Source organism: Cryptomeria japonica, chromosome 11 (assembly GCF_030272615.1).
Source record: "Cryptomeria japonica chromosome 11, Sugi_1.0, whole genome shotgun sequence".
In the NCBI taxonomy this organism is placed as follows: domain Eukaryota; kingdom Viridiplantae; phylum Streptophyta; class Pinopsida; order Cupressales; family Cupressaceae; genus Cryptomeria; species Cryptomeria japonica.
In genome coordinates, this window is record NC_081415.1 from 155,630,416 (window position 1) to 155,655,216 (window position 24,801).

Sequence of the window (24,801 nt, forward strand, 5' to 3'; positions counted from 1 at the left end):
TCCAGCACGAGAGGGTCCTGGATTATTCCGAGATGCGCCATCAAAGTTGATCTTGATCCAACCTGGTTCCGGTGGGGACCAATGAATAGGACTCACTATCATTTGGGAATGATTAACCCTTAACGACCCATTAGCAGGTTGCTATTTTCAATTTGTCATGGTTGTGCAAGATACACAATATTTGGGACACTGAAATTTGTTTGACAAGATATATTACTTTCTAGGTTGATGAGTCACATAGTTAGCAACATGGTGTTAAGGATCTAAATGAAGGGAGATGGTAATGGGTCTGATATTTTCAGCATCATGAATAATTTGAAATTAATTAGTGTTAAACATGTTTTGAACTTTATGGGTGTGAATAAAATGAGATATGAGTGGTCCAATAAGGTAGGAAGCTTTATTGAACATATTTTGCAATAGTGATACAATCAGAGAAAATCCTTGTAGCCTAACTCTCATCCAGGGGCTTCAGTGATCCACACCTTAGAATGATAATCTCTACTTTCGATTTGACAGCTTTCCTGAACATGTTGTACAATAATTCCTGAAAGAGTCTCAACATTTTAGGTGACAAAGAGGCTATAAGATGTAGGCTAATGCAGTGCTGAATTTTTTACTTTATTTAGGCAAGGCAAAACCTAAATTATACATTTTTTCTTTTGGAGGAGGCAGTTATAGGTTTTTGTTACTTTCGATTTGACAGCTTTCCTGAACATGTTGTACAATAATACCTGAAAGAGTCTCAACATTTTAGGTGACAAAGAGGCTATAAGATGTAGGTTAATGCAGTGCTGAATTTTTTAGTTTATTTAGGCAAGGCAAAACCTAAATTATACATTTTTTCTTTTGGAGGAGGCAGTTATAGGTTTTTGTTACTTTAGGTTTCTGAACTATGATGTATATGAGTTGTTTATGACCTTTCTGGAAATCCTAGTCAAATGTGTTGTTATTTGGGAATGATTTATTAAGTTGATATTTTATGGACGTGAAATCTGTACTCTGCAATTAGAAAATTTGAAATAAATTGATACGGTTTGTGCATTCTTTATTTGTCTGTTACCGTAGGAAGTTTTCTACACTGGATTTCATGTCAGTTTGCACTTGGTGATCGTTGATGTGTGTTTTATGCACATAACATTCAGAATAAAATACCAAAGTACTTTACCCTCTCTTGAACAAAATCACCTCAAATGCTAAGGGTAAGATCAACTAAAATGATTCCAAGGTTTCTACAGTCAGGTCTTGACGAGTGGGTAACTCAATGGTCGATGTGAATTGCTGTTTTCACTTGGGGACTTACACAATTGTTCGGATTATTTTGCATATTATGAATACGGAATAGGTGTGCTGATAACTTAGGATATGGCAATGTAGTTCTGGAGTCAAGACTTACAAAAAAAATGGCAAAAGGAATAGGGTTTTTGAAATCTATTATAAGCCTAGGAATGTAGGAAATGATGAACAAATTTAGTGGAATCAAGCTAGGCAAGGTCTCACCATCAAATCGAACAGATCTTGACACGAGCTTAGTGCAATCATCTAAGGTATGCTTCATAGATTTTCAAATTATTATCATCAAGCATTGAGACCATCCAAGTTGATGCATAACAATGGATATGTAATGATCGAATTTCAGTTTGCACAAATTTCCAGTTGACCACGCAAGGCGCACTTACAATCAGCAAGAGGCTAGTGGTATGGATTCATAGATTCCACATAAATATACTCAACGATTCTTTCATTCAATCTAACAAACATTGAAAGCAAATTCTAAATCTAAAATTCTAATCTAACTTGGAGGAATTGAGAACCTTGAATGCAAAACAACACTTGAAAGACAAAATCACCATCGAGTCGAACAATGATTTATATTCAAATAGCTGCAGCATATGCTGACAATTCTACAAAAACTCTCTCTTACAAATGAGAGGCAATGAGGTATATATAGAGTCTCATACAAAATGGATGACCAAGATTAAAACTAAATAAGGGCCAAGATCATGCCAACAAAACCCTAGAGTTGCCCTAATTAGGGTTTACATAAAAAATGGAGCCACCAACATATGGCCCAATAGAAATATACCTAGTCATCAAATAGAGAATCTTCTAGAAGATTCCTCCCTGCATCTCTCTCTCTCTCTCTCTCTCTCTCTCTCCTAGCATACTCCATGAATCTAGCCAATACAGAATCTAACTCCATGGAAATGTTGGGTAAGGTATCCTGTTGTAAATCAATCACGCCCAATGCATCCGAGCAAGCATCCAAAGTGTTCTCCCAATCCGGCATAAGCTTCTGCGAATTATGAACATGAATCAACAAAGAGACAAAATCATCTATCTGACTCTTCTTCAAAGAGTCCAACTGATTGAAATACATGAATTTTATTTTGTCTCTTAATTCTGCTAAGTGTAAACCACCGGCCTCACTGATATCAACCCTCGATAACTCTTCAATTGAGGCAAGGATCTTCAACTGAATATCATGAATTGATCCTTCCATCTCTGCACAACTTAGTTGTGCGCTCTCATAAGTTGATTTCTTCATGGCTAATAAACAATACCAGCCGTGGAAATCTTATCTATCTCCATTGTGTACAACATTCTCCCTAACCAATGTGGACATAGGAATCTTCTTCAAAGCTTTGAGGCGTGAAATATTCTTCTCTTGAATAGGTCTGAATTCTCCCCAAACTCCCTCCAAATACTGTATTCTGAATATGAGTCTTGTTGTCCTGTCAAATGCCTGGACAAATTGAGTAAGGAAATCATTCGCCCGTTTCTTTGTATTTTCAATCCATTTCTCCACCTCCGAGAGTGTATCTCTTGCTGCCTCATAATGTGAATGTAGTCCACGATCAATTGCTATAGGGGAAATAAGGGTGGGATTCTCATGCCTTATCCCTAAAATGTACTCTCTAAGTCTGATATTCTCTTCTTTGTACTTCTCTTTTTCTTCAATTTCTCTATCCAATCTCGCATTGATTGCCCTAAGGTTATCACCAACCTCTTGAAATTCCTGCTCTCTTGTAGTATGGCCAAGGGCAACTGAAGTAATTTGGAAATCCATGGGAGTAGCAATGTCTGCCGTCACACCTGCAATAGAAACAACCATCTGCGCAATCCGCATTCTTGTATCATTTCTAGCTATGTGTGACAAAATCTCAGCTCTCTTAGGCTCTTTCTCCTTATTGCCCCTAGCTAAGTAGTCATCAGTGTCATCAATAGGCCGTGCCTCTATCATTTTCTTACTTTTCTCCATACTCTTCATCAGCTAATCAGGATAGCGGCCATCTCCATACCATCATCGAGACATATCTCTCGATCAAGCTCTCTCAACACCGAGATAACATCATCATCATCATCATTAGGATTTTTCCTGCTCAAATTACATACATTCTTTCCCAAACTAACCTCCAAAAGGACAGTAGGGGATCCCAACTGATCATCGTCCTCATTAGGTGGAGCAGATGTCGCTGTGGCATGTAAATCTTGAATATTCTTTGGTAGTATCACTGTGTTGGAACATTGCTCAGTCCCCTTGTTTTGTTCTGACACTTCAACTTACTTGATTGATGAGACACTAAGGGGTGGTGAAGGAATAATAGGCGAAGGAATGAGAGTCTTTTGCTTCTTCTTCTTAACCTCCTCCATCTTCTTCCCTCTAGCCTTGACTTCTCCCGGTGTGTTCTTCCTTCTCTTGGGAGCTTGACTCTTTTCATCCGCATGAATCCTGATATCACTGATAGTCCTCTGATCATCTTCGGAAGAGGAATCCTCCGGTTTCATCTTTTCATAAGTGAAGGTAACACCCATATCAACTAATTTGTTCATCTGAATATCAACCCATGCTCGGGAGAAACTGAAGACCTCTCTCATCAATACATTGAAATCTATTTCTTTTGGTTCTGACCAATTAGGCAATAGAATTGCCTTCTTCATTTCATTTTCATATTGTGGATGCGTATGATCCCTGTCATCGATTACCTGATTAGGAATGAGGAAAAGTCCACACTTCCTCATGAAATCCACTGACATTCTGGACCACATTCTTCTCTTTACTGCCTGCTCGTCCATTAGGTTGGCCCAATAATCTTCTATGTCTACCTTGTGGATGAACTTTCCTCCCCTAATCCTTCCAACTTTCTTATTTGGATCAAACCTTTCTCTTCTCTTGTATGTTTCAAATCAATAGAATGCAAGTTCTTCACCTGCTGCGCTAGCTGCTAAGGCGGATTGGCAAACCTCCAATGTCTTCCCAACTGAAATAGGAAATGACATGCCTGTTCTGTGCTTTTCCTTCTCGATAGAATCAAACTCCAGAAGCTGTCTCACCACTTCCAACAAGATCGCTTTGTCAGAAGGTTACCTAGGAAGCCTGTACGGTTCGGATTGAAATCCATGAATCCTAAGGTATGTGAAAGTGGGAAACTGTATGTACCACGATCCATATTTCTTTATCAGCTCTGTTGCCTCCTTGGACAATCTCCTGTGGACTCCACCTTGCAACATTCATGTTATGTACATTGTGAATACATCATTCACTCTTATAATCTTCAATTCGATACATGTTCAACTGTGGATAACACTCATAACTCTTGAATTATCCTTGTCCATTCTCGACTTCACCTTTGCATATCAATCCCTTGTATGTAACAAAGCGTGCAAGCAGGTACACCAAATAGGAAGTCATGGCGAAAGACTTTGACCGCTACACTTTTCTCAGCTGAAAGTCCAGATTGTCACCTATGATTCTAGACCAAATTATCAATGTTCCTTTTAGACAATCCTAGATGAAATAGAACATCCATCCATCGTATATTGCACCTTGCGGCATCCCCATCATTCGGTTAAGTAGGAATACTAAATCACTATATTTCTCTTTGAAGTCTGTGCACATGAGTGTCTTGGGAGCCTTGGAATGATGAGTCCTTGGCTCGATCATCCACTCCTTGTTTACTACAGTCTTGCATGCATCCATCTTCTTCTTATATCGGTCTTCATATTCATCCTTAGTTATATCTTTCATGTCCGCTCTTCGTAGAATTCCAAACACCTTAGCAATCGCATCCTCAACAAGGTAGGCAATGATGGTACCCTTAGGAGTCTTAATCATTCGGGAGCGAGAATCATAACATTGGCACACTCCAGGATAAGCTCACTGCACTATATGGATTGCAGAAATCCAGCGGCCTGATAAATGCCACTCTTCATAATGTTCACATAGGCCGGGGAAGGAATCTGGCCCCCAATTCCGAACATACGCTGCCGCGTCTGGCTCATGTTCAGGAAATGCATGTTCATATCTGTAACCTCCTTCCATCTGGATGACATCTTGGATTCTGGATAGAATCCAGTCTCAACTATCTTCTGTTGCGCTCTCCTTTCCTTGAGTCTAGACTTCGACATCATACCTGTACAAAGCTAGAAGTTAGAACTTTGGAAAATATTCTTGACAAAAATTCTGATTTCCTAATGATTTAGACAAGTTTGAGTAAGGAAATCAGGAAAATAATCTACACTCTCAATAGATCTCAACAATTGCATGCAAAATGTGACAAGGTTAGGTTATAAAACCCTCATGAAATTCATTGAAATTAACAACTTTCAGACAAAAGTCTGAAAAACACCCCCCTATACTTAGGAAATTTATTCAATTTATAGTGCAAAGGAGCATACCGGATCAAACAATGACTAAGGAAAGGTGTGAAAGGTTGTGTTTTCACACAAAACTATGTTTGAAGACACCTTCCGAAGTCAACAATGGCTGCCAGTAAATCTGAAGACAACTTGCAACTTCACAAATTAATCTCTAAAAACATGTTGCAATCACCCAAATGTGCACAAACTTGATGAAAATCAACCTCAATAGTGAAAACAATCATATCCGGGAATGTAAGTATGGCTGGTAAAAATAAAGTTTCTGAGGACAAGTCTGAAAATTAATTATTTTTGACTTACCAGCGCCTCGCAAAGTAGTAAAAATCCCTGAAAATGATAAAAAAATGACAAAGGAATGAGTTCCAAGCAAAATCGCCAAAGTGGGTAGGTGGCTGGAAATGAAGATTTTTTGAGGAAAGCCGCTTACCGATGAAGTTTCAAACCTGCAACAGCCTTCAAATGGTCTGAAAATTGACTGAAAATGCCCCCAATCAGCCTTTAGACAAAATCGCCTTAGGCACAAACGGGCTGGGAACAAAGCATATTTCTGAAAATCGAACTTCCAGCCAGCAATGGGGTCACACAAGTCTGAAAAAATGACGTGTTTCAGGTCTGAGAATGAATATTAGCAAGCTTGCAACAATGGCGGCACACACCAAAGAGGAAAATCATCCAAAAATGGAGGTTTAACCTCCCAAACACAAAATCACCCCTCTCCAAAAAATGATGGCACCTCACAAAAATCGTTTAAGTCTGAAAATCTGCAACGAATACACTCCAATGGCAGCCAATGAAAATCGCCTTGGGCTGGAAATGAGGAAAAATGAGTAACAAAACAATCTTCAACCCAATGTGTCAACTTGACACTTCACCAAAAATCGCCAGCTAGAAAAAAAATCGCCTTAGCAAGCATACACTTGTCAAATATAATAATATAATAATGTTGGGATATCTCCTTTTAAACTTGCTTTCACCATCAACTTTCACCACACAAGCAATGTGGGATAAAAAACTTGTTCTTATACTTGCCTGACAAAAAATCGATTTGCTTCTAGAAGGTAAAATTCATTTAATGTTAATTGCAAATCATTTATTAATTGTTTTTTATTTTTTAAATAATCGTTGCACCTTTAAAAATAAACAATTAAATTTGGGTCACATCATTAAAAAGATTTTTAAAATTTAAATAAAAAATGACCAATGGGGAAAATCGATTTAACTTGGGATAAAAATCCCAACAAAAATCATCAAAAATCATTAAAATATCCCTTTCGGGGAAAATCGATCCAACTAGGGATAAAAATCCCTATCAAAATTTCACCAACTTGCACAAAAATGGGTCCAGGGGAAAATCGATTTGAGTCTGGAATGAAAATTCCAACCAAAATTTCATCACTTTGCAAAAAAATCCTCTTGGGGGAAAATCGACCCTTGTCTGGACATTCATCCGAACACAAAATCATCAAAATCACTCTCAGTGGAAATTTGCCTAGGGTCTGGAATGAATATCCGCATAAAAATCCACAAAATCTTGTCACAAAAGCCTTGGTGGAAAATCGATCCATGTGAAGAATCATCACAAAAGTCATCTGCAACCTCATCCATACTCCCAGTGGAAAAACGAAGGCAGTTAGGAAAAAATCCCAACACGTAGTCAAAATTAAAGCATCCTGGGGGAAAATCGATCCTAGTATGGATTATGAATGGGGGAAAAATAAGGCATGTTTGGATTCCAGGGGAAATCCATGTCTAGTCTGGATTTTGAGTGGGGGAAAATCATGGGTAGTCAGGAATATGAGGGGAAAAGCACCTCTAGTGTGGAATTTGGACCTTTTAACCCTTAGAATATGGATTTTCATTTGGAAAATGATGATTTTTCCACTCAAAATCACTAGGAAACTTCGAAACTCAATATAACTCATCTGGACTTGTGCAAATTCACCAAAAATTTGAGCGAAACAAAAGGAAACCTATCGGGATAAAGTGCAAAATTAACTTGAATAACTTCCTAGGAGCGAGAAAACAACTCCAAAAGGTCTCGAAACACCTTAGCACTTTAAAATCACCGATGAGGACGTTAAAAAACACGTTAACACTCAAAAGGTCTACACTTAGACAAAATTAGGATCATTTAAAATCTCAACTTTACGTGCTTGATCCTATAAGTTCAAAAACCCTAAATGGCACGATCAAAATTCTGAGACTCAGGCACGGGAAACTCAAAATTGCCCACTATGCCGCCAAAACCCTAAACTAACCAACGCGGAAAGCAGGAAAAGAGGGGTTCCCCGTTTGCAATGGGGCGATATGTGAAAAGGTCACAACAGTGATCATGTATTTTCATAGCTATTCTACATTTTTCTCGAAATTCTTAGTTGGAGTTTTGTTAATTTTTTTGTTCTAATTCTGGTGATCTTAATTGCCAATGTTCAGTGTTTATGATTTTGCTTTATTTACTTTGTCATGAAGTGCTGATTGAGTCTCATTCATCCATTACTTCCAATGGGTGTTTTAAAATTATTTTTGATGTCTTAGTCATAATATCTGTTTGTCTATTTTCCTTGTAGGGAAATGCAATATCAGGTGCCGATGGGCGAGTGCATTGTTCTTTGAATATCAACACTGAAACTGGCCGCTTGTCTGCAAGAAAGCCAAATTTACAGGTTACCTATTGTTCCATACTTTTTAGTTAATAGACAGTCATTTTTGAGACATAACATTCATGTTGTGTTTACACAGGGCTCCGTTTACAGCTTACATTTCTCTGTTCAATTTGTTATGAACATGTTAGTTTTCTTTACTTTTCAGTTAACATTTTATGTATGTGATTTGCTGGCATCAGAACCAACCTGCATTGGAGAAAGACCGCTACAAAATTCGTCAAGCATTTATTGCTAATCCAGGAAACTCTCTTATTGTTGCTGATTATGGGCAGGTGCGGTGCTTGATTGTTACCATATAAATATGGAGCATTACAAATAATTTAGATTCTATCACTAGTTGCTTCACAATTTGGGATGACTGTCAATTTCTTATTCGAATGCCTGTTAAAAATTATTTCAGAATGTTTAGCTAATACATGAGTTTGTGTTAGGGTCTTGCAGTTGGAGTTGAGGATTCTTGCTCATCTTTCAAATTGTAAGAGTATGCTGGATGCATTCAAAGCTGGAGGAGATTTTCATTCAAGAACTGCTATGAATATGTACCCACATGTACGTGATGCTGTAGAGAAAAATAATGTATTGCTTGAGTGGGATCCACAACCTGATGAAGAGAAACCTCCAATACCTTTACTGAAGGTAAAACCTGAAATGTTCATAGTATATCCTCCAAATTCATGCCTCTTCTACATACATCTAATTAAAAGCAAATGACAGAGACAAATTTAGGGCACCGTAGGAAAGGCTAATATTATTGGTGAACTTGATTTTCGAGTTAATGCATCAGTTTATGTATTGATGAAGCTATTACATTTAGATCTTGTAACAGTAATCTGTGATTGCTTGGAAAAGTTTGTGTTATTCAATTGCTTAGGTTATAATTGGGCTAATAATTTTTAGTGCTTTGATATTCATGAAAATGTTTCAAGGTGTGAATCATGTAGCAATTCAATGTTAAGTAGAATACTAAATGTATCATTTGGTAGGACAGTAACTTAAGGCCATTTTTCTTTCATATGATTTTATTTTATTTCCCATAAAAAGAGGAAATTAAGGCATTTAGAGAACAAAAAAGTTTAATTTTATTATCAATTTTCATAATACAAACACTACATATGTCATATGAGCCTCAAACTCTCAAAATTCGAAGTCAAACAGTACATTGTAATACAACAAAATTATAAATAGTAAATGTATAACAACTCTATAATTGTTCATATATGTAAAATACAGCTAAATACAATTTACATCTTTCTTTTACCCCTCCTAGTGTAACTCAACTTTTTGGGACTTGAACCAGAAGGTAAGACATTATCGAAATGATGACTAATTGTTTCCTCTAAAGTGTTTTCATTTTCCCCCATTTCATTCAACTCTATAGCTTCTATTGCTTTTCTCTCTAATTCAACGAGATCTTCATCAATAAATGGGAGATAACTATGTTCTTTGATAGTCAAATCATTGAAAGGATCAATGCTATCCAAGTTGATGGCATCATGAGAAGGACCATTCACCTTTATGGTTTGAAGAGGATCAATGCTATCTAAGTTGATGGCATCATTAGAGGGCCCTCTACCTTTATGGTTTGAAGGTGAAAGATTAAACAAACAAAGGCAAGGCGATTGAGACATTCTTGGGTCAGCATGATTCTCTTTTTCATGTGAATGCTATCAAATAGTGTCCAATGTTGTCAGTCCTAGAAGCAATCCAAGGTTGGGACAAAGATAGACAACTAGCCTCAAAGATTTGATGTGCCAACATCACAATCCTTCCACTATAACTACACAAATAAAACAATTAAAAAAATATTAGAACTAAGCAAAAAATTTAGAGCTTGTTCAAACCTTCAAGTTTCTAGTTTCTACAGTTAGTGTTAAATTAAAAATTAAAGGATAATTTTTGAAGTGGCTGTTATTTTTTCCTCATTTGAATTGCTTGAGTTGAAGAAAAGAGCCTTTCCCTTGCACCATTGTAGACCTCCAACAAATCGAGAACTTTGTCTTTCATCCCATTTTTTGGCACCATACTATCACTGGAGGAGACAACTCTTGCCATGACCTCTTTAACAGTCTTAAATGTATTAGAGAAGAACATTAGGTGTACATAGTAGGAGAAGGCGTGTATTGGTTGGTGGAGTTGATATGTTTATCTATGATCAATGATGCATCAAACGATTTCATATTTTGGTGGTAATGTCCCCAAATTTCTATTAAGTGGCTTAATTAAATTAATTGGTTAAGTTGTCCAAAAACTAGTTTTATTTCTAAAGGATGACTTTAATTCATTAATTTAGTTATAAAATAAAGTGAGAATTATAAATTTATAAAATAAGTCACTTTATTAGATAAAGTTTTCCAGTCATGACAAATAATAAAGCTGGCCTAATCTTCTAGAAAGTTCCTGGAGGTCTTTATAAGGAGGTTCCTGGGGTTGTGGCAGCCATGGTTATTGATTTGATAAGCGTTTTATGATTTCAGTAGATGGAAACTTTTAGGAGTTTGATAGAAGGGTTGGATGAAAACCTAACTCTTCTTGGGAGTGGATTCGCGACAGAGTTCACAGCTGGGCCAAATTTGTGAAGTCTTCCTTTGAAGACAAATCTGCAGGTCTGAGATATCTTATATCTGATTTGGGAAAAATAAAGTTTATTAATTTTAAATATTATATCGATTCTGATTTATTATTTGGGTCCATTCGTAAGTCTTGGCGTGATCTAAATTGGACGTGGCTAAACTGGCTCCAAAACGGCACTATAAACTTCATGTTATTGACTTTGAAAAATCGTAGTCGTAGCTTGCACGATCAACAGTCTGTAATGCACAACTAACTTCATGTTATTGACTTTCTGTGGTACGACAGTGCGGTTTTGGAGCCAGTTTAGCCGTGGCCAAGCTAAATTGAGTTTGATATTATAGAATGGTTGAATAAGTTTATACTTACCATAATGATTAATATGAATAATAATTGAAGCTTTCAAATAATGTTAAGAGTCTTTGGTGGTGATATTATTTTGGGTGCATATTTTATCACTGGGCCCGATTCCAATATTACAAGAATAATTCTTTGAGTTGGGAGGCTTATACCCTGACACGGCTCCGTGTGGTGAAACGAATATTTAAATATCCTATGGGCGGTTTTCCAAAGTGGCAACTATTGTTGGAGATATATTTTTTATGCTGAACTTTGATTATCGGGAGCAAGTGGTGGATATAATAGTTGAAGTGGCAATTTTCCGAGCGATTGAAAGTTGCAGTAGACATTTCAAAGGATTCCCGCAGAGCAAGAAACTTGCATAAATCGCATGGTACAAGAGCTTCCATTGATGCGGCTTCAGATATGATCGACAGGAATATACATGTCAGCCAGGTCGACTTGGTGTTATCCATTGATTAACCCCAGTGACTTCCAATGCTGCAGGTTAATTCCTTGATATTGATTACCCTTTGACTGAGCAAAATTTATTGTACCTGAGTGCAACCATAAAACGAAATTGAGAGATTGTTACAATCACTAGAAACATTAGTACCAAATTCTCTTACCTGGTGAATAGAAAAATACAGGTGCAACGTCGTTACTGGGCGGACCTTCTCCTATCTCTTGTGTGATTTCCCTGAGCGGGAGTTTCAACGTTTTGACGGCAGATATAAGGTCAGGCTGCAAACTTTTCCATCAAGATTTTGTCACATGTATATTTGTGTGTACTCTTGAGTATTAATAAACAAAATGCATTCTATGTTAAGACTTCATAGTTCTGTTAACATTGTTTTTTTATAATCTTGTAGCATATCTGATTCTAAATTTCTGGGCTGCTTAACAAAACCTGGAATTGGAATCCATAACTGAGCATTGTCAAGTGTGAATTTTGGAGGACTTATTTTGAGTTTTCCTAATATTCCTATTTAGGGGTATTTCTGTGGTATTAGAGCCACTTTCCTGCCAGCCTGTGAGAAGTTTTGCATCTTCACGAAAGACCAAGCTATGGGTCTAATGCCAATAAAAGGTCAACCAGAAGAATCTGCAAATGAATGTGCTTTGAAATTAGAGCCAACTATACATCAAGCTCTCTCCTTTGTTGACTACTTTGAGCTTCAAATGGATGTTCAAAGGGGAAGTAGATGTAAGGAACAGCCCTGCAATGAGAATTTTGGATTGGAATGATGGGATCCGAAAAGGTACACATTTGAAGCCATCAATGTTTGTGAAGAGTATTTAGGGCTGTTTGAACAAATCAAATCTGTATTTGCTCTTGAGGATTATTTGAGATATTTGAATTGGGTAAATCCAAGAGAAAGGGGACTTCATGATGACATAAGATGAATAAGAAAAGAAGAGGAATATTCAATAGCAGCAAAATGGAACCTGCAATGGAAAAGAATGCAGAAGCACAAGAGGAGGTCAAGGAAGGTGTGATGATAGAGGAATCAAAATTTCATGATGTTAAACAAGAAGACTCCTTAATAACAGAAGATGGTGATGACCAGGACATATTAACCCTATTTTCAGATCCAAGCTACATACCTGGTGTGACATACCACGATGACCTCACTATTCCTTACATCATGAAGATACAACCACTTATTATCTCATCAAAAGGACACAAAGATGAAGGTGTTTCGGATATCTCAACAATTCTCAATCCATCATTAGGAGGTAAGCATTTTGATTACAGCCTGTGGTATGATAGTACTGTATTGATGCAAACTCTTGATTATGTTGAAAATGTTAAGGATATAACTTGCAATAATGGGGATAGAGCTCCTTTTGCCCAAGTTTAGGTTTGTTTATACAAACTGGTATGTGTTGACGTGTATTTTGTACACAATCAAACACAGAATAAAATACCGAAGGGTACCTTATCCTCTCTTGAATAAAGCCTCTGATTGCTGAAGATATCGCGAAAAAGGATCAATCAGGATGACTCCAAGGTTCTTGTATGTAGGCTCTCTACGTGTGGATAAGCTCTCTGTGGTATGATGTGATTTGCTGGAATCACAAGGGGACTTACATTTGATGCCTGAACTTCTGATTTGCTTTGAATATTGCTGGAACACAGGATTTCACTAACTTTGATTTGAAAAAAAAGGAAAAAAGACGAGGGCGAGGAGAGAATCTAATCCTAATACTAAGGAATGTAGGAGCAATGATTGATCTTTGATGAAATTCTAACTAGGTCTTGTTTTGACATCGCAGGACCATCTCCACAAGGCTAGTGCGATCTTCGAAGGAAAGCTTTATGATGTTCAAATCATCACTGCAGGCATAGACACCATCATGCTGATGCATATCAATGAAGAAGCGATAATTGAAGTTAGGCTTAAGCTGAACGATTTCAGTTGACTACGCAAGGCAAGTCTGCAATCAGCAAACTGCTAGTAGTATGGATATACGAATTTCACCATCAATCAAGCACATTTCTTCCACTCATCTAATAACATGAAATCAAATATGAGAAGTATAAAGACCACACAAATTGTCGAATCGACCCATAAATTTCACCATTTCTTCAATGAAGTTACAAGTCTTTTACAACAACATCTTGGCAACAATCTTTGCCTTCTCTCTCTACTCTACTCTAATTGCTATTCTATCAACTAGCTAATCACCTTCTAACTACTCTCTATCTGTCTTCTAACTGCTTCCAACTATTTTCTAACTATATTACAAAATGAAGAGTCGGGGTTTATATAGTGCCCATAATACAATTCGATGGCTGAGATCAATTCGAGATCAATGGCCAAGATTTTACAATGAAAACCCTAATTAGGGTTTGTTACAACCATTACATAACATTTAATGCTCGACCAATGAAATAATTGTATTGCCTGGACACATGTCCTCTGTAGAAAATTCCACCAATGGATAGCTGGGGTAGGTACATCGGAGTTTGTGCCACCTTCCATGAGTTAGGTACATTGAATCTGGACATGCTGAGGTGGACCACACTGACTGGAGAAGTGATGACTGGGATGCCACCTCATTTGACACTTGTAACTTGGTAGATATTCAACTTGATGTTGTTGAGAAGCTATCTTTAATTAACTCTTCTGAAATTATCTGCTTCTTCAACGAACCCTTTGCTCTGACTTCTTGTGTCCTTGATTTGCAGGATGATGATGTACCTTTCCTTGGAATACTGGATTGGAGAAGTCGCCCTTGATGACGTTAGTCCAAAGAAGGCCGTCCTTGTCGATGCTAGGCTGGAGGAGGTCGCCCTTGTCCTTGCTTGATCGTCCTTGATCCGGCTTGATTTTCCTTGAGGAGAGTCTTCCGACTTGTAGATCTTTCGAGCTTGGGAGTCGCCATCTTGACACCTACACAACATTTCACAATTAATAATATATCTTGAAGTGTAGAAAGGAAGATTCAAGATTCTAATTTAGGAAACTTCATGATAAATCTTGAGTTATCATTTCCTAATTTAGGATTTTCAAAGCAAAATTTAAATCTTCAAAAAAAATGGTGCCAAGGTGATTACGCCATACCTCCACTTGGGAATTAATTCTAAAAAATGATGTAAAAATAGATGAATTTTGCTAGGCAAAGCGTAGATCAAAGCTCTCCCTTGGATAAAATGCACCTCCTTTAGCTTGGAAAAGAACTCCACCTTCCTCTTCAAAAATCTGGAAATTCGCCTTCAAATGTCTTCAAAACATCTGGAATTTATCCTCCAATCTAGCAAGAAATACGCCTCTCCAATAGCCTTCAAGATGAATTTCGCCCTCCACTAGCTTCTTCCACACTTAGTAGAAATTCACTCCACTCCTCTGGATTTCGCTCCTCAAATTGCTCTCCAATTTCGCACTTGAAAGGATGATTGAATGATTTGAATTGTGAAACAACACCTCCAATATATAGAGCGCTCACCTTCTACATCTCTCCATAGGCCGACTTGGTGGAAAAAATAAACAAAGATTAATAAAAGGAGAAGGCCGACTTAATTAAGCAATAAAAAAAATGATACCTCAAGCGCTCTTCTTTTTAAATTTTAATTTAATAATAATTAATTTCGAAATGCCTCAATTAATAAAAAAACGATTTTCCAAGGTTCAAAATTAATTATTAAGTGCTATGCGCTTTTCATTAAATGCCAATTTAATTAAATTTTTTTAAAATATTTCGAAGTTTTTTGGTGAACTTGGCATCTAGTGCGATTTGCTAAAATAAGGCAAAAAATAATGAATTTCGATAACTTCGCTCTGGTCCCTTGGAGAGGGACAGGAGCGCTCCTGCATTTTTGTCCTCCATCCTTCATTTTTTTTTACGTTCAAAACCTCATCCTTGACGTTCAAAATGGCATTTTATCTAGAACTTTAAGTTCAATTCATGTGATCTTTGGAAGGAGCTTGCCTTAAGGCATTTTCGCCCTGGTCCCTTGGTGAGGGACAGGAGCGACTTTTGGTTCATTGCACAAACTCTTGGTCATATCAACCTCGAATTACTTTCTAGACGTAGAACATCACACCCCACTTCATCTTGAGTCCTGGCAACAAGAAATAGCATTTCAAAATGTTAGGCACTTAGGCATTTTGAAGATTTCGCTCTGGTCCCTTGGAGAGGGACAGGAGCAATTTTGCAACTATGAGCTTACTTGTGTTTTGCTAGCCTTCGAAATTATCTTCATTGTACCAATCACGCCCCTTTTCATTCATTTCAAACATAAAACTTGCTTTGCCTTTGCCCGAAGTTTGTCTTGTGAGAAAATCGCTCTGGTCCCTTGGAGAGGGACAGGAGCGCCTATTGCCATTTGGGTTGATTCTCTTCTTTGTGGCCTGCTCAAGTTATATTCAACGGGCAAAACACACTTCCCTTGACCTCTTCAAATCGCGAAATCACTTAAATCTTGCAAGGATAATGCAAATTTGGAATTCAAGCTCCGGTCCTTCAGTGAGGGACAGGAGCGATTTTGCAAATCCAAGCTTATCCGTCCTTTGTTAGCCTTCCAAATTATATTCAATGGATAAATCATGTTTTCCTTGGTCTCTTCAAATCATAAAATTGTCTTGATCCTGCAAGAACAGTGCAAATTTGAAATTCAAGCTCCGGTCCTTCAGTGAGGGACAGGAGCGAATTTTGTCTTCTAGGCCAAAATGCTTCACTTTTCACCATGAAATGTCTTGGCTAAGGAAGATATCATCTTGTTACACGCCATGAATAAGAGTTCAAGTCTAAGAAAGGTCTAAAAATGTGTATATAAAGAAAATCGCTTTGGTCCCTTGGTGAGGGACAGGAGCGCTTTTACCTTTGTAGACAAAAACTCCATCATTTCATTGACTTTGATCAAGTCTGGATGCTCTATCATGCTCATTTCGTCCTCCACCATGCCTTTGATGTTTCAATCTGACCAAACAAGGCCAGGAATGACTCAAATAAGCCTTTTCGCCCTGGACCCTTGGTGAGGGACAGGAGCGCTTTGCCTTGGTCCCTTGGAGAGGGACAGGAGTGAAATTCGCTCTGGATCCTCAGTGAAGGACAGGAGCGGAATTTGACTTTTTGAACTCTCTATCAGGATAATTTTTATGGAATATAACATTTAAGTATAAGAAAGAAGAAACCTTCTTTAAGTTATATTCCATATATACTTTCAGGATGTTTGAGAGTGGTTTCAAACCTCCAGGAGTTATATTGCAAAATCTAGTTTTTTGAGGTTTTTCAGTTTCCAGACTTAGTCAAATTTCAGGATCAGGACATTCCAGACTTAGCCAAATTTCAGGATCAGGACTTCACTCCAGCAGGACCTGCTATCCTATTGATCTCCCCGACAGCACTCAAAAATGCAAAAGCCAACTAACAAAACCCTAAAAGACCCAAAAACAAACCCTAAAAAGCAAAAAAAAATAGGGTTCCCCATTTGCAATGGGGCGATGTGTGAAAACGTCACAACAGTATGGGACCCAAGGGACATTATGAGGTACAAGGTGAAACATAAAGAACATATGATCATTAACAAATTCTTGGAATTTCAATGGTTGCAACTCAAAGCGTGCCATCTCCCATCTGTCCTTACCCTCAAGGCAATTATCAGTAGAGCAGCCCAGAAGCAATGGATGGAGTCCCAAGCCCTTCATTGTCTTTTAAAAGACACAAATGTGCAGTTGCTGAAGTGGGCTATAATGGAATTCATTATTTGGTTATCCGAACGTGAGTCTGTAGATTAATTAAAAAGAAAGGGAATGTGAAGAGAAGAATTCAAAGAGTTTGTCAGAGGGTTATAAAAGAGCAGTGAGAGGCTCATTTGAGCCATTTAGAGTTTATTCCTTTTCTTAATTGAAACCCTTGTGGTTCAGGAGTTTGGAACTTGTTCCATCTCGGCCTCTCATGAGGATGCAATCCCTCTTGAGAAGATCAGTTTTGGGAGTGAAAGATTCCTCCCTAGCTGAGAATTGGTGGAGTCAAATAGACTGCATATGGAGTTCAATGAAATTTTATGGAGTCTCTTACAGAATTAAAATTTGTAGAGGTTAATTACCGTATTGCCAGATTTCGCTGCTACATTCTCCCTTTCTTGCATACTTCTGATATCAATGTTAGAAACTTCCAATGCTTAACATTAATCTTTCATAACCTGTATGAATGTGACGTTGTAAATGAAAAGTCTGATTAATTATTTCTGAGTGTGATTCTGCTGTTTGTACATTATTTCTGCTGGCTATGCACTTCAATATTACTAGAACTGTGTTAGAAAGCATTAAATAAACAAGATATCAGATCTGAAACTCTCAATAGTAGTATTGGTGAGATTCTTTAGACTCAGACTAAGTATTTTATTCTTAGGAAACTGGTTATTAGGGAAGGAGTCTTTACAGTTTGTATCTCTTGTGTTCTAAAATGAGGTAAAGTGAATTTGTTTTTGTGGTTCAATGTGTTTGAGGTGGATTTTGGTTTAGGGACAATTTTTTAGGTGTAATACTAAACCTATGAAGTTAAAAAATGTGTTTTGTGTGCTAGGTTCTAGTCAGGTTTAGCTCGAGTTTTGATGATCTGACCAAGGTTTGCCTATGTAGTGTATCCATATGAACCTAAGTCTAATTAGTTGGTCCTTGTTGGTATCCATAATGTTGATGGTGTTTTTACACACTATGCAACACAAAATAAAATACTAAATATTCTATGCTCCCTTGGACAAAGACTCCCCAAATGCTAAGCTGTGTGATCAAATGGGACGACTCCAAGGTTGCAGATATCAGGTCTTGACGTGCTCTTGGATAGGCTCAGCTGTTTGATTTGATATTGTTGGTATCACAGGGTGGACTTACGTTGAATGCTTTAATGCTTTGAATATTGCTGGGACGTGGAATTTCACTTGATTTGAAAAAAAAGGACAAAAGGATAAGGGTTGAGAAAGATCTAATCTACTTGTTGTGACCTAGTCACACATCACCCCATCCCAGATAGGCCCCCCCTAGCTTTTGGCCCCTTTTGGTTGTTTGGTCTTGTTTTTTTTGTGTGTTTCAGTGGCAATCTCTTCAATCTCTTCGCTTTGCGGATGTTCGGGGGTCAGTTAGAGTTGATCTGCTTCTCTGTCGAGCAAATTCTATGAGGTCTAGGGCCTGTTTTGTCCCTTTTTAGGGTTTCTGCCTTTTGTCCTAGATTTAAGGGGTTCCTGTTAGGGTTTTTGGAAAACTGAACATACGACTGGAATCAGGACCCTTCAAGGGACCTCCCAGTAAAATTTGAGCCCAAACGGAGCAACTTTCTATTTTAGAAAGTCCCTATTTTTTAGGGATTTTTCTGAGTCCCAGAATGTCGTCATTTTGCCAAAAATCAAACTTACTATTTTTAGTAAGTTTCTATTTATAGTAAGTCATTCTTGCACCTTGTCTAGGGATCTAATGCTAACACCCTGAAGGTTTCTATTTTTGGAAAGTCCTTACTGGTAGGGTCAGTCAGACAAGGCGACGAGGATTAGACTTTTGCAGATATTTCTAATTCCGGAAAGTCAGATAACAGACAAAGAAAGCCAGAAATGGGTCATGTGCTAGAAATCCATGCCTAAAATGGAAAGCACGGGAAAACACTTCAAAATCACAGGAGGTCAAAATATTCTAAGTCTGGGAGATTAAATGATGGAAAAATCCATGAATCCTTGGCATTAGCAAAATTCCGCCCAAATATGCAGTCAGGCGCCAAAATGGAGAACCAAATGACAGATGGAAAAATCTATGAATCCTTGGCATTAGCAAAATTCCACCCAAGTATGCAGTTAGGCGTCAAACTGGAGGAGGCAAGGACAAAAGGAAAAATCCATGAATCCTTGGCATTAGCAAAATTCTGCCCAAGTATGCAATCAGGGGCCAAAATGGAGAAGCCAAGGACAGGAGGAAAAATCCATGAATCCTTGGCATTGTGAAAATTCTGCCGAAGCTAAAAGTTGAAATTTTGCCGAAGGCATGGAATTCCCCTCGGGCAAATTTTTGAATTTGCTATTTTTAGACACTGAATCTCACCGGAATGAGGAAATTGTTATAGATTCAGAATCGTGGCAGAATTCTCCATCCAATGAACTTGGCTCCTAAATTTTAGGAGGATCCCTAAAAAATAGGGATATTGAAAAGAAGACTTGGACAATTCACAAAACAATGAATTCCTTCCTCAGGAGGAATTTCCGCCCCAGCCTTGTGGAGGGCGCCAGAATGAAGAGTGCATGGAGAAACATGCAAATTGCAAGAGTCCTTGACCAGGGCATTTTAGCGCCCAAGTGAGAGAAGGAGCGCCAGATAGAGGGATGCAAGGAATCCATGGAATTGAAAGAATTCCCCACCAAATGTAAAATGCCGCCTAGGAACACAGGAGTGAGCTAAAATGATCTTTTCATGGACAGTGCACAAAGAGATGAATTCCTTCATCGGGGAAGAATTGCACCCAAGAAGAAGAAATTCCAGGAAAGGGTAAGGAACAAATTTCTTTCCAAAGGAGGATTCCTCCACAACAAGAAATCACATCCAAGGATGAATTGAAGATAAAATTTCTAAGGCAAGGAAGGAATCAAGGGTGAACTAAACAAGAAATTTCCCCCAGGAAAAGTTTTTAAAAATCCATTCTTGAGCATCAAATCACATCCAAATTTCAAAACTTTTTACAGATTTGGATTCGTAGGAGAATTTTCTCTCTCTTGGACCATGGAACCCTAATTTGTAAATTTTCCTAAAAAATAGGAAATGTGCAGAATTGATGAAAAACCTTCTCTGAGCAAGGAAAGTTGAAGAGACTTCAAGAAAATTCTTCCTGAATCGAATTTTCCCTCTCCAACAATTCTAGATGTGCAGGAGCGGATATACGACGGCGGGGTCCACTTGCATGGCGAGGATCTATTGAACACGTGGCAGTAGAGTGGCACATTCATTACCAGAATATTTGACCAAATGGCGACCCGGTCATTGCATGTTGAATTTATGGTAGATTCCTTTTGCATGCAGCCGCTGCATGTGGAAATGATGGATCATTTATGACATAATGGGGTGATTTTTGCATGGATGAATGTTCAACGCATGTTGGGCGAATTTGAAGGAGGTGGTGCATTTAATGCGCAATGGATGCAATTTTGGGTACTTTTGAATTAATTTTATATGGGCATGATGGGTTATTGATTTGAGATTCCCACCTTGTTGCACCTTGAGTGGGAATCTTCTAGGGTTAACCCTAATTAGGGTTTGCATGGCTTGAGGCCTATATAAGGGGGTGACCCCCTCATTTGTAGAAGGGGGAGAGACTATCGTCAGAGATTGTTGCTAAGAGTTTTTGAAGCAAACACTTAATACATTGTTCCATTGTTGGTGTGTTCTTGTGTTGTTTTGGAGCTCGCATGGTCTCATTCTCTTCATAGATTAGATTTGCTTTCATGCTGTTAGACGAACTGGATTTGATAGGATCGCTTGTTGCAAAATTCGTGCTCATACTTTTGGTGTGCAGCCGATTGTTGCATACTGTGCAAAGTTAGCCTGAGCCTCTGTTGTATGTGTATGTTTAACTTAGATTATCAGAAGAGATTGTTCGATTTGATGGTTTCTCTTGATGATTTGAAAATCTTTAACACACCCTCTGAAGATTGCATCGCCTTCGTGTAGTTGTGCATTGCTGGCAAAGCGAAGCATGGTTGGATATTGCGCAAGTTATCCCGTTTCCTTGTTCATAGGATTAGATTACTTTTAGTCTAGTTTTTCTCTACCCTACTCTTATTTACTTTCCGCATAATTCAAAATCCAAAAGATCCAAAACTAGAGCTTTCATTGCAAATCATCCGTATAAAAAATCATTGAGCTTGCATAAGTTTTCTTCAACACAAGTAAGGCCCCCTCGGGTTATCAGCAAACCCATCAAACAACTGAGTCACGTCCACGCACTGAAGGAACCTTGGGATTAGCCGTTTGAGCTTTAAGCAATCCTAGCATACGAACTAATCTTGATCAAGAGAGGATAAGGTGACCGTTGGTGACTTTATTCTGTGTTAGATGCGGTCATAAAAAACATGTCAACACTACTCCTAGGTATGTAAGAGCAATGGACAATCTTTGATGAAACCCAACTAAGCTTTGCTTTGACATGCAACAAACATCTCCACAAGGCTAGTGCGATATTCTAAGGATAGCTTTATGATTTTAAAATCACCCCTAAAAGCATAGATACCCTCAAGGTGAAGCATGTTAATGAAGAAGCGATAATTGAAGTTTACATGCTTCCTGCAACAATATCTTGGCAACAATCTTTGCCTTCTCCTACTCTACTCTAATTGCTATGGAACTATTCTTAAACTACTGACTATTATTTATTCACTATTTTCTATTCACTCTTACTATTAACCTTTACAAATGAAGAAGTGAAGCCTTATATAGTGCTCTCATTACGATTGAGTGGCTCAGATTGATTCACAATCAATGGCCAAGATTGAAAGATAGAAACCGTAATTAAGGTTTGTTACACCCATTGCAAAGCATTTAATGCTTGACCAATGATAAAATTACATTTGATGGGACACATGTCCTTTGAAAATTCGACCAATAGATGGTGACGGTAGGTGCATCGACATTTGTGCCCACATGTGGTAGTTATCTCTTTGATGGATAAGTCAGGGTCATTGAATTTGGACGCCTTATCTTAGAATGATGTGATTGGATAAATGATACTGGGCACCACTGGTGCAGGAGCACCTAGGACTTAGGCTATCTAGTTTTCACAATTTTGGCTTGTACTGACCCTAGCCAAGTCAGTAGTGAATAAGGACTCCAGGAGGGCCCAAGAGTTAGTGTTTTGAGTCAATGTAGGCCTAGGTTGAGTTCATTCTTCTTAGGTTTGCATTTTTGTGTAAATAGTGGGTTTGAGTAGGTAGTTGACCTTCTTGATGGTCAAAAGTGTCAAAACTTGGTATAGGCATTAGGGATGGTTAAATAGGTCTTAGACATGTTTGAAAAGTCATATGTGATGACTTGGAATAGGTCTTATAGGTTGAGAAGACCAAAAAGTGCAAAAATGCAAAGTTGCAAAAAGTTGTCATGACAACTTTTGTCCTGAATTGGTTAGTGGTGGAGTTAGGGATTGTCCAATGCCCTAGGAGGACTCCACACGTGGGAAAACCATAAATACCCTCTCTTGCACGTTTACCAAGGTTGAAGAATGTGCTATGTAAGTTCAACAATCTGAAACTACTCATTTCCAGACTAGTTGGCAGCATTTTGGCTTGATTTTACTCATTTTTTATTTGAAAATGGATTGAATCCATTGATCTAGCAATGGATTGAGTTTCATAAGTGTGTTATGGTACTGTTGTTTCCATTTCAAGCTTTGTAAATACTGTTCATTAGAGTTTTCTTGTTTGCAAGCAGCCAGTTTTGGCTTGTATATAGCAGTTTTTTTTAAAATATGGTTGCCCCATGAGTTCCACACGTGCTGCCATCACGGCTAGTTGGGACATGGTAGGCAACCACCTGTACATTGTACATATGCAGGGACAGATGTTGGAGAAGAGTTTTAACATGACTGTCACCTTGTTCTAGGCAAGTCTAGGAGCAACCCAACTAGAGGAAGTAAGGAGAAATTGAAGTGCCAAGTGCCGGGGTGAGTGCCAAATCACCATTTAAGAGTTTGGAGGGGTCCATGGAGTTGGGGCAGAGTTGTCTATGCAAGGAGAAGCTTTGACAAAGCCATTTGTTGCCAACACCCCAACCTGATCATTCACTGCCGGTTAGAGGCCTAAAAAACCCTTCAAAACCCTCATTTTGGGGTTAGTGCATTGTACGGTGAAACCAGAAGCCAAAACCACAAAAATCCTTTAGGGTTAGGTGTATCTTTGAAGAAAATCCAAACTTATTAGGGGGTCTTTTGTATCGTTTTCCTTCAAGCCCTAGAAAATCGGATTTGGAGGCCTAATTGGGGCTCATTCCTAGTAGCCCTTTTCTAGGCAAGATTTTGAAATCGGTAAGAAACCTAATGATTGCAAACCACTAATGGACCCTAAATGCATTCAAAACATGTTAGGAGACACCTCCACACCTCTGCATCATCTCACAATAGCAGTAGGTCAGTTTGACAAGTTGAAGCCAAGAAGCCATAATTGAGCACCTGAGAAGCACTGTGAATTGGTAGGGTTCCTAGCTAAAACACTTGAAGCAAACACCTTAGAATGGTCAAGAATCAAGCCCTAGAAGATATTGAAATGGACTTGGAGGTCTAGAGTGCAACTAGGCCTGGTGAGTTGGTAGAATATAGCAACACCAACTAGGTGAATTGTCGACTTGACTAGGTGAACCCCACCAACCACCTTAGCTTTTTTGATCTTTGTAACTCATTACAAGTGTGAAAATGAATGAGGCATATCTCTTGATACTCAACATTTCCATGTTTGATCAATGAATGAGACGATGGTAGGAGACATTCCCAAATTGCATCATCTTCTAACTTTGATTAACTCTTCGGAAACTATCTCCTATTTTGATCACTTTTGTCTTGGAGCTTCGGTCTGGCTATGCTAGCAATGATTCTTGGATTTCCGAAGGAAATTCAAGATTGTGAAAATTTGTCCTTGAGTGCTTGATGTTCATTATTCCTTATGTAAAATCCTTCTCTCACATCCATCAATGTGGATGCCTTGATGTACTTGATTGATAGATATACAACCTGAACCTTGATTTGCCTCCTTGGACTTGACATGAAGCGATAACCTTGATAAGGTTTGGTGTGGTAGAAGCCCTCTTTGTTTGAAACCTTGAGCCTTTCCTCCTAGATATTGTTCAGCTCCTTGTAGACCTTCATGATGAGGCCTCTAGTAACTTCAAGTGTTCTTGTATCCACATCCTAGAATCATCATGAGCTGATCCCTTGTATGTCTTAAATCATCTTCACATGATGAAGTTCTTCCTTTATATATTATGATTGCTTGCATCCAGCTACTTCACTCTCTTTATCAGCCACCTGCAACACAAACAGAGATACAATCAAACACAGTAGATATACTGATTTCACCCATTTCCTAATCAGATATAAATGCTAAAAT

At 38.2% G+C, this 24,801-nt stretch overlaps 1 protein-coding gene across 3 annotated transcripts in view; it reads left to right on the top strand.

The window, feature by feature from the left end:
* Positions 1 to 24,801, top strand: part of LOC131066095 (DNA polymerase I B, chloroplastic/mitochondrial) — a 153,233-nt gene that overhangs the window by 67,142 nt on the left and 61,290 nt on the right. For all 3 annotated transcript variants that reach the window (XM_058000805.2, XM_058000803.2, XM_058000804.2), the window contains 3 exons: positions 8,229 to 8,324; positions 8,504 to 8,596; positions 8,766 to 8,960. In XM_058000805.2, the coding sequence (XP_057856788.2) occupies positions 8,229 to 8,324; positions 8,504 to 8,596; positions 8,766 to 8,960 (384 nt within the window). The remainder of the gene's footprint in view (positions 1 to 8,228; positions 8,325 to 8,503; positions 8,597 to 8,765; positions 8,961 to 24,801) is intronic.